Source organism: Ursus arctos, unplaced genomic scaffold (genome assembly GCF_023065955.2).
Source record: "Ursus arctos isolate Adak ecotype North America unplaced genomic scaffold, UrsArc2.0 scaffold_8, whole genome shotgun sequence".
Classification (NCBI taxonomy): Eukaryota; Metazoa; Chordata; class Mammalia; order Carnivora; family Ursidae; genus Ursus; species Ursus arctos.
The window spans coordinates 47,568,793-47,583,807 of record NW_026623100.1 but is presented as its reverse complement, the minus strand read 5'-3'; the positions used below and the strand labels follow the sequence as shown (position 1 = coordinate 47,583,807).

The following is a 15,015-nucleotide window of genomic DNA, read 5'->3' as shown; positions in this document are numbered from 1 at the left end:
CGGAAGAAAGGACTCCATCATAGGGCTAGAGCCAAAACTGCGTCTGGAAGTGGGGGTGACCAAAAGACACAAGAGCCTTGAAGCCCCACCAGATGAATCCTGTCAGATGAGACTGGGTGCCTGTGCGTTCGCTTCCTGTGCGACAACCAGCAGGTACACAGTGCTTGTGATGTGCACCTGCTTTCCCCATGTGAGTCCTGAGAGGTAGGTACTATGACTGCCCCCATTTTACAGATGAGGAGACCGAGCTTGCAGGAGGTATGGTCACTTGCCCAAAGCTTCCCCTCCACTGGCAGGTGGAGGAGCTGAGCCCAGGTGTCGGGCTGTAGATTCTGTGTTCTCGTACTCCCTCTATCCTCTCGGGTGCGATTAGAAAAGAACAAAACAGCTTTTTTTGTTTTTGTTTTTAAGCATTTGAATAGATTGAATTGTATGGCAGTGATAGTGAGAAAAGGAAGTTCAGGACGGTAGACTCTATCACCCCCAGAGCTCCTCCTTTCCTTGAACAATCCCACTTTCCTGAAAGTGGCAGGGGAGTATCATCTGACGTACCAGTCAGTGCCCAGCAGGAAACCAGAAACCACGGAGATGCTTCCGGCAGGGAGGGCTTTCATGCGGGGGATTGATCGCAAAGACGTCAGCAGGCCTGGAGATGCCAAAGTGGGAGGGAAGTGTTAGCCAGGGGCGCCTTCGTGGCTCAGTGGGTTCAGCGTCCGACTCTTGATTTCGGCTCAGGTCATGATCTCAGGATTGTGAGATTGAGCCCCTCGTTGGGCTCCGTGCTTGCTTGAGATTCTGCCTCTCCCTCTGCCCCTCCACCTGCTCGCTCGCTCTCTCTTTCAAATAAATAAATAAAAATTAATCTTTAAAAAGAGGTGTAGAAGTGTTAGCCAGAGATCAGGAAGCTTCTGTCACCCTGGGCTGAGGCTTGTACTTGTCACAAAGCTGTCGGAGGTGCCATCACTTCTCTCGAGTGGAAACCGAGGATGCTGGATGCCCACCATTGCTGCTGGAGTCACACGTAGTCACCCTCTCTTGCCTCTGACTGTCACCGCCCCTGCCAGACGCTGCGCCAAATCAGGGGACCAGATGGGGCTGCTGCTTTCCTCCTGTCTTCCTGCTTCTACCAGGAATTCCTGCAGTCACAGCTCAGCCGGAGGCGGGCAGGCCCATCCGGGAAAGGAAGTTCACGGGCTTGTGGCCTGCGGGACGGCACTGTCCAGCACAACAGAGACAGAGGGGGAGACGGGCTGCTTCTGACACCACGGTCACTGTGTTTGCTGGAGGTCTGCCTCGGGGTGAATTGCGTGTATTTCTGGTTGTAAAAACACAGACATCTTAGAAATGTCTGTTTATGTATGTACTGGTTACAGGTAGCCTTCCATGTGTTTAAGTAACCCCAAAGTTACAGTGTTTGGAATCTTCCAGGTCTCAGTTCTTCAGCAAGGGTTTACTAGTGAGGCGTTTGGCACTATTTTTTGAAACTATTCAGAAGGATGCATATCTAGGAAAATTCCTGCTACACAGTCAGAATTGGAGCGGAGGGAGAGATTGTTTCCAGTAGCAAAAACATTAACTACTTGAACATCAATTTGTTGAAAGATTTTTTTCAAAGGAAATGATACAACTCTAATGGAAATAAAGTGTATAATGATATATAACCGCCTCTTGGCTGAAAGACTATAGTAAAGATATTGTTTCTTAATATATAAATTTATCATAATAGCATAATATAATAGGTGCCTGGATTAGCTGAGCTCTGACTTCACTTTTAATTAACAATTGCTTAAGTAAGACAGAAGTTTATTTCTCTATCTTCTGACAGCCCAGAGGCAGGCAGTCCAAGGTGGAATGGTGGCTCTGTCCTGGGGGTTGTCCGGGGATCCAGGCCCCTTCTCTGCTTTTGCTCCACCATGCCTTGGTGGTATGCTCTCTGTGGTCCAGAGTGGCTCCTCATGTGTCAGTATTTCAGCCAGCAGGAAAGGGATAAAGGTGTATACATTGCATACACCCTGGAAGTTGTACGGGTTACTTTTGCTCGTATCCCATTGGCTAGAACTTAGTCATGAGGCCATATCTGGTTCCAAGGGAGGCTGGGAAGTATAGTCTTTATGCTGGGAGGCCATGCACCGAGCCAAAAATCCAGCGTTTTACCAAGTTGAGAGGAAGGGGAAACTTACACAGGGATAGACGTATTGATTTCTACTATAGTACCCCTTAGAATATTATTTAGAAATTGAAAACTTGAAAATACAGTTAATTCAAAAGAATAAATAGGCAAGTATACTCAACATATTTTTTAAAGAAAAATATCTTTTAAAATTGCCGTATTTTTTCCTTTTTTCTTAGTGTAACACTTTTGTTCTGTTTTTAATGTAACACTTCCTCTTTAAACTTTCTTTTATTATAGAAGATTTCAAATGTACAAAAGCATGAGAATATTGAGAATATTGTATAATGAGCCCCATGTACCCAGGGCCCAGCTTTAACAATCCGTTTAAAGCTAGTGTTGCTATATCCATTCCCCCATGTGCACTTTTATCCCCCTCCTGACTTTTCGAAGCCAATCTCATTTCTTCTGTTTCATCTGTAAATAGTTCGTAGGCACCTCTAAAAGGTAAAGGCTCTTGAAAAACATTAGACTTTTTATTTGGTGATAACTGTAGTTTCATGCGCAGCTGTAAAAAATAATACAGAGAGATCCCATGTACCCCTTAGTCAGTTTCCTCCACTGGCAGCATCTTGTAAAACCACAGGATAATATCACAGCTAGGATTTTGACGGGGATACAGTCAAGACACAGAATATTACATCCTTGCAAGGATCTAGCCGCACTCAGCACCCCCACCGTAACTCCTGACAACTACTAATCTCTTCTCCATTTCTGTAATTTTGACATTTCAAGAATGTTATATACATGGAATCATACAGTAATGTAAACTTTTAGTATTGGCTCGGCATACTTGCCTTAGATTCATTCAGGTTGTTGGGTGTAAAACTAGTTCATTCTTTTTTATGGCTGAGTAGTATGTCATGCTATAGCTGTGCCCCCTAAAGGCTTTTTATCAACATCACCTGCCTGACTCTGCCTCCTTTCCCTCCCCCGGCTTCTCTCTTCACAGCAATGCCCAGTGAGTATAACTGTGTGAAACTGAGAAGCGATCGCACAAAACCCTCTCTGCAATGGTGCACCCGAGCTCAAAACAAGATGAGAAGACCCAACGTGTTGCTGAAAGACATCCTCAAGTAAGTGTGAGCCCGCGGGCCTTACGATCCATCCCCTGGCCGGGTCAGCTGTGGGGAGCTGGGAGAAGAAGGAGGGCTCTCGTACTTGGTCAGAAGATCATATAAAGGCACATTCGAGTGCGGGTTCGGCACCCAGATGTCTGGGTTGATGGATCGGGTTGTACTCCCTGAGAGGGCAGCGCCAGCCAGGGAGCGCCCAGGCTCTGTACCTGAGGCTCGGTGCCCCAGAGCGCGGCTCTTCTGTGCACGGCGCTCCCTGCCATTACGTAACGAGAGAGGGCTTTTCCCCTTAGCTGTTTTAAGTTCATCTAAAAATACAGTTAAAAGTCCTCTACAGGCTTTTGAAGAGCCTTAAATATTGAACACTAAAAAAGATGACAGGTGTTTCATCTTTTTCGCCCTTAGATCCTAATAAGCGGTAGAATTGTTAAGGGAGGGACTTGGTGGTCGCATTTGTTAGCAGCCAAACCAAGCTGAAAATCACCCCACTGGGGCACCTGGGTGGGTCAGTTGGTTAAGTGTCTGCCTTCAGCTCAGGTCATGATAGCAGGGTTCTGGGATAGAGTCCTGCCTCAGGCTCCCTGCTCGGTGGGAGCCTGCTTCTCCCTCCCCTTCTCCCTTGGCCCTTGCCCCCCCCCCCGCCCCCTCTCGCGCTCTCTCTCTTGTTCTCTCTCTCAAATAAATAAAATCTAAAAAAAAAAAAGAAACAAAAAAGAAAATCACCCTTTTGAAAATACCCCTAATTTAGGAGGTCTACACCTAAAGAAGAAGGTGGAAAAAGGAAACGTACATTAATATTTTCCATTGCTTTTTGTCATCAAGCAATATTTACTGAGGCTTGACATGCCCAGCACTGTGTGGGATGCCGGCCCATGGCAGTGAACGAGGTTGACCTGGGCCCACGCTGCACACAGTGTAGGCACGACAGACGCACGACGGGCATTCCAGTACCGTGTCCTCAGTGCTGTAGGTGCCAGGCCTGCTTTTAACACACTGTTCTTCCTTCCATGTTTGTTCCTGATCAAGATAAGGGAATTATTATGTGCACCAAATGGAATACCTTTCTGGGGGGGCGGGGGAAGGGATAGGTAATACTACATTCACAAGATTTAAAATTCAAAAGATATTAAAAGTACTCAGTAAAATATCCTCTCTTTCCTGCCCCCCACTTAAAGGTAACCAATATTACCAGACTTGTGTACGTAACAAATTGTGTGTCTGTGCGCGCGTGTGTGTGTGTTACTCACCCCCCCACTTTCACACAGATGGTAGTGTCCTATTCACTTAACCATGTACTCGATCCCAGGGGAAAATTGGGAGGCTCGTCCAGGTTTTCTTGGGGGAGCCTGTTGAAAGAAGAATCAAGAAGTCTTGAAAACACTTCCTAGCAATACTTTCCTGCATCATCCTCCTTAAGTATTAAGAAATATTTAGCATCTATTGCGTATAGTATATTGTGCTAGATGCTGTATTTTTTCAACTGCCTCTTTCTGTAGAAAAGAGATCATCTTCCCATTAAGGTTATTCCATAACTCTTTTTTTTTCAGTCACACAAATTGTTTAAAACAGTGGTTCCTAAACTTCGGTTTAAACTTTTTTTTTTTTTACTTTGTTTATCAGTATCACTTAGGGAGCTTACTAAAGATGGGGTTTCTAAAGGCACCTGGGTGGCTCAGATGGTTAAGCATCTGCCTTCCACTGAGGTCATGATCTCTAGGTCCTGGGATCGAGCCCCATGTCGGGCTCCCAGCTCAGCAGGGAGTCTTGCTTTGCCCTCTTTCTCTCTTTCTCTGTCTCTCCCCCTGCTTGTGCTCTATCTCTGTATTTCTCCCTCTCTTTCTCTCTCTCCAATGAATAAATAAAATTTTTTTTAAAAATTTAAAATAGGTTTCTTGGGGCACTTGGGTGGCTCAGTTGGTGTCTAACTCTTGGTTTTGTCTCAGGTGGTGATCTCGTGGGTTATGGGATTGAGCCCTATATAGGGCTCCACGGTCAGTGGGGAGTCTGCTTGAGATTCTCTCTCTCCTTCCCCCTCCCCCACTGCTTGCACTCCCACTCTCCAAATAAATAAATAAATAAATAAATAATCTTTTGTTGTTGTTGTTAATGAAATTTCTAGAACCAGGACTAGGCTCAATTCTTTTCTCCTAATCCTGTGTGTGTATGTATGTGCATGTATGTATTTTAAACCATATAATAATACAAATTTGTCAGATCTTTAAAAGCAGTTTTTGTAGATGGTGTTAAGGGTGACTAGTGGTTCTCTTTCACCTGAGTTAGCCTCATTTCTGGGTAGAATCTTTAGAGCGATAATGAGTGGATTACTTATTTTGTTTTCTTATTTTTTTAAGGGCTTCCAGTATTTTTCCCCAATTTTTTTTATTGTGGTAAAATAGCCATAACATAGTATTTACCATCTTAACCATTGCTAAGTACACAGGTCAGTGATAGTAAATACATTCACATTGTTATGCAACCATCACACCATCCAACTCCAGAATTCTTTGCATCTTGTAAAACCACTCTCTACCCATTAAACACTGACTCCCTCCTTCCCCTCCCCCTGGCCCTTGGCAGCCACCATTCTGCTTTTTGTCTCTGTGATTTTTGACGATGTGCTTCATATAAGTGGAATCATACAGTATTTGAAAGACTGACAGTATTTTAACGTGGTCAAAAAATTGAAGCTGAGATTCTGTAGCTCAAAACCTATTACCTCGTTTTGTAAAGTCCAGGGCCTGCATGGTGATTCATATTTTATTAGGCTGCCTTTGCAGAAAAATGTTTTCTCTGTATTCACTTATAACAAAGATAGTCATAAATGACTAATTTTTCTTGTCAGGAAAGTAAGAAATGGTGCCTTAAGTTGACCACGAAAGTCCCCTTAAAGGTTGTACTTTCATGTTACCTGGCAGGCAGTCTCCAGCTGGGGTAGGTTTTCCCTTATTTCACAAGATTTCTCTTGATTATCGCATAACTGCATCATTATACCTAATTGATTTTTTTTCCAGGTGTACATTGCTTGTGTTTGGAGTGTGGATCCTTTATATTCTCAAGTTAAATTATACTACTGAAGAATGTGACATGAAAAAAATGCATTATGTGGACCCGGACCGTGTGAAGGTTAGATATGCCATTGATGTGGTTTAAATTAAAATATTTCCAAGCTTATACTTAAACAGAAATATCATCTCCAGGGGCGCCTGGGTAGCGCAGTCGTTAAAGCGTCTGCCTTCGGCTCAGGGCGTGATCCCGGCGTTCCGGGATCGAGTCCCACATCGGGCTCCTCCGCTGGGAGCCTGCTTCTTCCTCTCCCACTCCCCTGCTGTGTTCCCGCTCTCGCTGGCTGTCTCTCTGTCACATAAATAAATAAAATCTTAAAAAAAAAAAAAAAGAAATATCATCTCCAAAGGGTTATAAAGAAGTCCTCAGAAAAGTTATAAACAGAGGGAAAACACTTCATCTTAGCACTCCAAAATCAGAGACAACCCCCGCCCCAGCAAAACAGATAACCAACCCACCCACCCCACAGTGTTCTTCCTCCATGTACTGAGGTCGCTGGGGGAGGTGAGTTGCATTTGACCCACTCTGGGCACCCACCGTGGGCTAGCATGCTGTCATGTGGCCAACGTACACGTCCTTAGAACAGGGATGTTCTATGAGTACAAGTTCTTTTAGTATCCCGTCACTCCTGGGTTTTATTTTTCATTTTAATGACTTCACACTGTATTTCAAGCTTTTTTCCCTTCAATTTGTATTTATTTTTCAAATCAATTGACCTATTATGTGCTAATTTCACAGATTACCTGAGTGGTTAGATGATCCAATAATGTTCAGTCCTGGATGAAAGATGATTTGAAGCCAGGTAGTATGGTAATATTGGTGACCAACATGTATGGGCCCTTTATCATCATCACGACGGGGAGATATCCCAGTCTTTTCTCCCTCTGACAGGTGAAGGCTGGGAGGTTAAGCTGCTTGCCCAAATTCACATCTAGTTTAGTTAACCAGTTTAGTTAATCTAGTTTAGTGTGTGCTGTGTGCTTCAGCAATATAAACACATTTAACCCTCCTACTGGGAACTGTCATTACCTCAGCTGAGGCGGTGGAAGGGCAGGGAGATTAAGTGGCCTGTTTAAGGTTACCTTCACTAGTCAGTGGTGGAGTCGGGGCTTGGACTCTGCAGCGTGGTCTCAGAGCCCGAGCTCCTGCTGACTGCTCTCTGCCCGGGTAGGGGAGGTCCACAGAACAGAGCCAGAAGTTATGGGCAGGCTGAGGCAGAGAGGGGGGACCTTAAATTTCTGACCTAGATTCAAGTCTAAGTGCCACTTAGTCAAAGATGAGACCTTGGGCAAGTTACTTAATTGTTTTGAGTCCCAGTTTTCTCAGCGCTGAAATGTAGATAACAACATCTGTGGGACAGGGCAGTCCTCAAAGCTGAATAAGGTAACGTACACGGAGCTCCTTTTCTCGGCTGGGGTTTTAGTCACATGTTTTTACTTCAATCTGTATGTCCCTCGAAGTGCCTCGCCTATCCTGTGAGACAGGCAGGTAGAAACAAGAAAACGCAAAGAGTATAATTAAGAAATGTGCAGCGTGGCCTCTGCAGGATGGTCGTGTGTCCCAGAGCCTTCCTTCCCGTGCGGGTCTGTTGCCGGAGGCTGGCTGACTGCGCTCATTCCGCCGGCATCGGCACATCTGTTAGTGGAGCAGGATGTGTCCGGTGCCTCTGCTCGGGCCTCCCGCCTCCGTCTCCGGCTGGCCTTGCAGACGTCCTGATAGCCGTGAGCGCGTCCCTTTGCTTCTTCGCTGTGCTTGTCCATGTTCTCTTTGTGGCCTCTTTCTCCTGTCCGTTGAATTGGTCACGCGAGTGACCATCTGACCGACTGCAAAGATCACTCTCCAGCCTGGGTTCATTGAGGAGAGACGGGAGCTCTGGCGTGCAGGGTCCAGCACACACGTACACAAGTACAGGGTGGAGAAGACGCGCTTTCGTAACACCTGGGGTAAAAATCAACTTCGCAGCTTGAGGGCCTGGCCAGCGCCGTCTGCGTCGGCCTGTGCCGTGGCTGCCTACAGCCGCTCCCCGCAAGCTACGTTAATAGACCAGGATGGTCTGCCCGTCCCTGCAGAGCTCAGACAAGTGCTCTGATCATTACGGCTATTACTCTGTAAGGTTCCCCAAGGAGTCCTAGTGACTTCTGAGGATGACCAGAGAAGCGACTCAAGACCACGTCCCCAAGGAACCTTTGAAGGGATGGGAACGTTTGCGTAGCCGGAAGGACAGAAGGCCTGGTTCGGGGCCTGTGGCAGCTGCGGGCCTCCGGGAGGGGCAGCTCTGCCCAGGTGGCCTTAATGGCAGATGTGCAGACTCAGGGGTGGCAGCCAAGCTGAAAGGAGAAGATTTGATGGTCCGAGGCATCCGCAGATGGGATTAATGCACCACCTTTGTGTGCATCTCTGGAGCTCTTGAAGCAGGTCCAGGGCAGCTGTTTGGTCCTAGAGATAGAATTTAGGCATCAGACAGTTGGTGGCTCACGGGCTTTTCTGATCCCTTCCAGGCCTGAGAGAGTGTGGTTCTCTGTAGTTTTATCAGTACCAGGCTGGAAAGGATAGGCTGGTTTCTTCCCTGCTGTCAGTGCTGGTCCCCAACTCAGTGCCTTTGACGCTGAACCTCAACCGCACTTTGAAATTCTTCTGAAACTTCCCAGACTCCATCTGATACAGTAATTTGTGTAAGCATTTTGTTGTCTCATCTAAAATAGAAGTTATTTGAAACAAGGATGGTATTTATAAAAATATACAGTTTCTGGGATTCTGGGAACAGGAATAATGCTCCAGTTGCCCTTCGGCATCCCCTGCTCTCACCCGTTGCCCCAGTTTCATGTCTCCTTACCCACCTTTCTGCATCCGGGCATGCCCCATTATGGTGGTAGTAGTATTTTCAGAAATTGAATCTGATATGGTGCTTCCCAGTTTCAGACTCTGATTTGTTCCCATTACGTTTAGAATATCCAGCCTCCTGAGTCTGGCCTGTAGGGCTCTTTGTGCCTCGGTTCCTGCCAGTCTCTTTAGCCTCCTTTTGCTGCCCCGTGTCCCAGCACTGCCTGTACCAGGCACTAAATTCCTTCACAACCCCTTGGTTGAGCTGCTTTCTTTCTTCCTCATTATGGTTTTGATTTGTATTTCCCTGGTAACCAATGATGAGCATCTTTTTTGTGTGCTCATTGGCCATTTGTGTATCTTCTAAGGAGAAATGTCTGTTCGAGTTCTTTGTCCAATTTTTCATTGGGTTATTCGTCTTTATATTACGGAGTTATAAGAGTTCTCTATATTATTCTGGCTACCAGTTCCTTAATCAGATATATGGCTTGCGAGTATTTTCTCCCATTTTGTGAATTGTCTTTTCACTTTCTTGATGATGTCATTTTCAGCACAAAAGTTTCTTTCTTTTTTTTTTTAAACCCAAAAGTTTCTAATTTTGGTAAAGTCCAGTTTATTTATTTTTCCTTTTGTTCCTTGCGCTTTTGATGTCATATCTAAGAAATCAGTGCCGAAGCCTATGTTTTCTTCTGAGAGTTTTATAGATTTAGCTCTTAAGTATAGGTCTTTAATTTATTTTGAGTTAGTTTTTGTATGTGGTGTGAGGTTGGGGTCCAGCCTTTTTCTTTTGCATGTGAATATCCAGTTTTCCTAGCACCATTTGTTGAAAAGACTTTCCCCTCTGTTTGCTGCATTCTTTCTAACATCTCTCCCTGGAGCCCTTCCCTCCCTTTGCCTCTCTGCTCCTCATTTTTTATATCAAATCTCAGCTCACGAGTTATCTTTTTTTTTTTTTAAAGATTTTATTTATTTATTTGACAGAGGTAGACAGCCAGCGAGAGAGGGAACACAAGCAGGGGGAGTGGGAGAGGAAGAAGCAGGCTCATAGCAGAGGAGCCTGATGTGGGGCTCGATCCCATAATGCCGGGATCACGCCCTGAGCTGAAGGCAGACGCTTAATGACTGCACCACCCAGGCGCCCCAGGAGTTATCTTTTCTAAGAAGCCTTCTCTGATCATCCTTCTCTGTCTTCTAGAAGTGCCTCACACCTTAATCCTAACACTTACACCGCAGTATTTTAACTGTCTTTCCCACTTGTCCTTTAAGCAAGCCCTTGGGAGGTGGGGATTGTGTGCTAACACTTTGTGTTAATGAGTATGTACTTAGGTATATTCAACCCCAGAGGAAGGAGAGATATTACTGAACCATGGTGTGGTGTCTCATCTCTGAACTCCACCTGAATAGAAAATCCACAGTTAAATAACAGGCAATTTTTTGAGTATCTTCAGTAATGTATATTAAGTTTAATATCCCTTTAAGGAATAGGTCAGGTAGTTTCTGTGCAACTCTCCTCATATCCACCAGTGGATAGTAGACAAGAAAAAAAAAAAAATCTCACCATCCCCTTTCCCCTGAACCATGAAATAAGAGTCCTCCATTTAGGCTGATGAGGCCAGTTTCAAAAGCTAAGTTCACTGTGGGACCAATAACAGCCTCTCAGGGCTGCCAGTGCCCTGCCCTGATTGGCTGCAGTTGAGGATTCCTGACCAATCCCTGACAAGGGGGATGGGAGTACCTGATGGGCAAGGTCAGCCTCCCAGGCCTCACTGCCTGACTCGAGAAGGGGTGTTAGCTTCCTGCACAAAACTATGGTTCCCTAAGAAGGAGCACGGTAATGGAGACCCAGTAGGCAGCCCACAGTGACTACCACATCAACCCAGTTCTAAAAGATCATTATTTTTTCCAATTACAAAAATAACATCAAAAATTCAAATAATATGGAAATGAATACAGTAGAAAGTCCCCCGTAGTTTGTGGAGAAGGAAGAAAGAATCAGGGGGTAGTTATATAAGTCAAATGTGTTTGTGAAAGCCTTGGTCAGTTCAGAAATTAATAAAGTGGAAAGTGAAAGCCTGCTATAATCACGGTGGAATTAGGAGTATTTTTTATTTTTTTTACTTGAGACTTTTTTAATAGCTTTTTCACATTGTTGACACTATCAGAATGCCCCACTTTTCACAGTGGTCCTGACAGGTTGTCCTGCTTCATTCCAGGCCGAGGGAACAGTGTGTGCAGAAAGCATGTGCCCCCCAGGGCTTTGCAAATTAGACGTACAGCAAGAGTTGGATATCACTGAGGATTGGGGTAGGGAACAGCAGGACAGAAGACTGAAAATGAGCCAGGAGCTAAGAGGGAAGGGCCTTGAATGCCACACTCAGCAAGTCCCAAAGTTGATATCTGGTCATGTTTCATTAAAACAAAATCAGAAACCCTCTGTCAAGTCCCCAGAGTAGAAGAGATGGCCACGGAAGCTGGCCAGTGTGCTCCTGGTGTTCTGAATGGCTATGAGGTGGTATGAGCTCTCTACAAAGAAAACCCTGTCTCCAGGCTGTTGGTGGAGACCGGTCCTTACCACCAAAAGTGTGTAGATGAATATGAACTGTTGGGGATGTAGGTTAGCAGAAGACGGTCTCAAAGCCATGAGGCCCCGTTAGCTCTGTTGAGGTTATTCGGCGCCGTGTTAGTGGGACCCTGCTGACCCTGTGGGATCTGAGCGTTGTCTGGTTGTGCTGGACCCGGCCTGTGTTAATACGGCAGCAGAAGTGTGGCCAGGGTGGTTGTGGATTTTGTCTTTTCTATTTAAAGATGCCCCTTAACGTGCCGTTTCTTTAAAAAGACTAACAGTGGTCTCTGCCAGGATCTGGACACTTTGAAAGCACATTTCAGAAGTGAAATTGCACTTCAAAGAGGTTTGAGGAGAGACGGGGGCACATCTTGTCAGTTTAGGTTTGGGCCACGTGGTTGCAAGCGTTTGAACTAGGCCCTCTCTCTTCTCGGAGAGCTAAAAACCACATACCACCTGGGGGACGGCATTTTATGCTGTGAGTTAATTATGGCCAGATGTCCTCTCTCCGACTTTGCAGATCCACGCTCACGTAGCTAAGGTAAGCGGAGGGACCCAGGCTGAGTTTTTAGTCCTGGTGCCCGCACCTCTAGACCGGTTCCTCCTTCTCCTCCGCGCTGGCCCCTTGCCCCAGACCATCCTCGAATGGCAGAGATGAGGGAACCGAAGCCTTGACCTAGGGCTGGATGCTTTAGTCAAGGTTACTCTGCTGGTTAATGGATCTAGAAGTGGGTCTAGCGTCCAGATCTTCTGATCGTCTTTTTCTAACCGTTTACCGTCACAAAGTATACGCACCGTAAGATTGACTCCTCTTAAGCATACAGTTTGATGGCGTCCGTGCATTTACAGTTACGCCACCGTCACCCCAGTCCGTTGGTCACCCGCGTGAGTTCCCTCACCCGTTGTGGTCTGTCCCACCCTCTACCACCTGGCCCAGGCCGCCACTGACTGCTTGAGTTGTTACTGTGGTGTTTTTTCTGTGACTTGGGTATTCAGATTTTGCCCCGCTGGTAGCCAGGCGAAGGTTCCAGACGGTTCCCTTGAGCATGAGTTCGGGGTGGCAGTAGCTTTACCCGCGGTCGCTGTTCTGTGATGGAACCCCAGTCTCCACACGTCTGGGGCGCAGTGCAGGATCCAGGGCGGGGGGTGGCAGAGCGGCCCTGTGAGGAACAGAGCAGTACCGCCTTTCACAGGCGGGAACCGAAAGTTTCCTGGGGCCACTCAAGCCCTCCGTCACGTGGTCTGTGGCTGAGGTGGGCTCCCAGCCCGGTTTGGTTAGCTCCAGCCCCCAAACTCTGCTTCAGCCTCGGCGCTGGGCCCTGTCCCGGATTCGAAGAACGAAAAGAGAACACTGCCTTGTACGAAGAATTATGCCATTTACTTCTATTTCTGAGAAGTATTGTCTTAAAAACTGTGCAGTAGAAACGGAAGTGGAGACTTGGCCGAGGAAACCACCTCGATTTTTTGCAACACCCTGCAGTGAATGTTCACGGCGTGGTTTCCTGTGGCCCAGGGCCACCTCACTGACAATTGGAAGCACCAGCTGTCTGTTTATTCTTAGCTCTGGGCAGCCAGCAAGCTCAGCCTGGAGGACCTGCGAAAGCCGGAGCCCTCGCTTCCGGGCCTTGCTGTAGAGAAGTGGGGTTTCTGTGTCTCTGCCCCAGTCTCCGGTTCTCTGCTCCCCGGGGCCCTCAGCCTGGGTGAATGGCACCCGGACCCCTCCGTGCCCTTCCTCCCCGGCCTGCTTCGGCTGCCAGCTCTGGGGCTTCCTGCAGCTGGGGGAAGAGCAAGGTCACTGTCCTGCCTTTGTCCAGGCTTTCTCTGGCTGCGCCCCGCAGCACGGCGGAGGCCGGGAGGGGCCGGGCTGGCTTCCCGTTAGAAGAAACGGTCCCCGGGGCCTTCTCAGGGCTTGTCCCACGTCTCTAAATGAGGTGAAGCAGAAGGGGAAAAGGAATTGCCGTCGCCTAGACGTTTCCAGTGGCGTTGGAACACTCGTTCCCCCCCGCGAGTGAGGTCTTGCCCCCCGCTGTGAGGGGCACAAGCGGTCCCGGTCAGAGGGTGATTACTAAGCCGTGTGCTCTGCTCCCAGCCTCGAAGATGAAGTTTGAAGCCTGAAATGGAGCTCTTTGCCAGAATGGCAACGGAATGAAATTTCCCTCCTCCCAAATGAAACTTCTGAAGAGGAAATTTGGCAGCCCAGGAGAGCCGAGCCCAGGCTTCTGGCTCGATCGCCTGCTTCTCTTTCCAGTCGTGGGGGGATCCCGAGGCCGCTCTGGGTGCCTCCAGGCACTTGTCAGACGTTCCTCTCTGTCCTGGGAGATCTGCACCCCCAGGTGCTTGACGTGTCGTTCTGTAGCGAACGACTCAACCTCTTGTTCTCTAAAACTTGCTGTTCATAACCCTCAGGCCGCGGTAGGGGTGGCCCCTCTCTGTGCCCCGTCCCCGCTGCCGAGTGGCCTGGGCTCGGCTGGCCTTCCGTTCTGGGGCTGCTCGGGGCCACGACTGGTCCTGGCGTGGCTTTCCCACGGAGTCCTCACGAAGATGCCAGTTCGTATTTAAACTCTTGTTCTCGGTGGTGGTGTTTGCGTGCTGCTCTGTGTAGACAGGCTGTGGTTGTCGGTGTTGGGGAAGTCATCAGACCCGGTTAGCTCTCCAGCTCAGCATCTTACTGGTTGTGCCACCTTGAGCCCACGAAGCGAAGAGACTAACGGCCATATTGTAAGGTGTGGGAGCCTCGGTGCCAGGGACCGAAACCGCGGCTGCGCATGGTGTCTTGGCATCATCTGTGCTCAGAGTATCAGTTCCCCTCTTCAGAGACGGGGCCCGTCCTCAAGTTGCAGACGGTGTGCTCTTCCAGGTACTAAAACTCTTTGAAGCTGTAACTTAAAAAGGGAGGAGCGGGGCGGAGGTGGGGGGTTGCTATAATAGGATAGGTGTTTTCCTACAAAAATATTCATTATACAAAAACCAGACAATAAAAATAAAAAAACTTTCAGGAAAAACCTAGTTGGGGCATACATTTAAAACAGTATGCAACAATAATTATCTTCATAATAGTATGGACACAGTTTAAAACACACGTTCCATCCTAAAAATAAATATCCCAGGAAATCTGGGACTTCACACACGCAGGCACGCATGCACGGGTACGTGCGTAGGTGTGAAGACAGCCTGGTGAGAGGAGGGGAAAGGCAAGGCCAGGGCTGATGAATGTGGAGAGAAGGACAAAAAGCACAGTGATGAGGGAGAACTTCCGGCCAAGCGGTTGTGAGGCAGCATTTGGCCAGACTGAGCCAGGAGGAGGCCTGGGCCGATGGGCCTCT

At 47.5% G+C, this 15,015-nt stretch overlaps 1 protein-coding gene across 3 annotated transcripts in view; it reads left to right on the top strand.

Annotated features, from left to right (window-relative positions):
- ST3GAL5 (ST3 beta-galactoside alpha-2,3-sialyltransferase 5) overlaps nt 1–15,015 on the top strand; it is a 49,903-nt gene that overhangs the window by 22,268 nt on the left and 12,620 nt on the right. Inside the window, exons 2-3 of one of the 3 annotated variants that reach the window (XM_026481422.4) lie at nt 3,123–3,246; nt 6,258–6,369. In XM_026481422.4, the coding sequence (XP_026337207.1) occupies nt 3,123–3,246; nt 6,258–6,369 (236 nt within the window). Of the gene's footprint in view, nt 1–3,122; nt 3,247–6,257; nt 6,370–6,432; nt 14,550–15,015 lie in introns of those variants that run through there. The other 2 variants (XM_057309199.1, XM_044391797.3) reach the window with 2 other exon arrangements.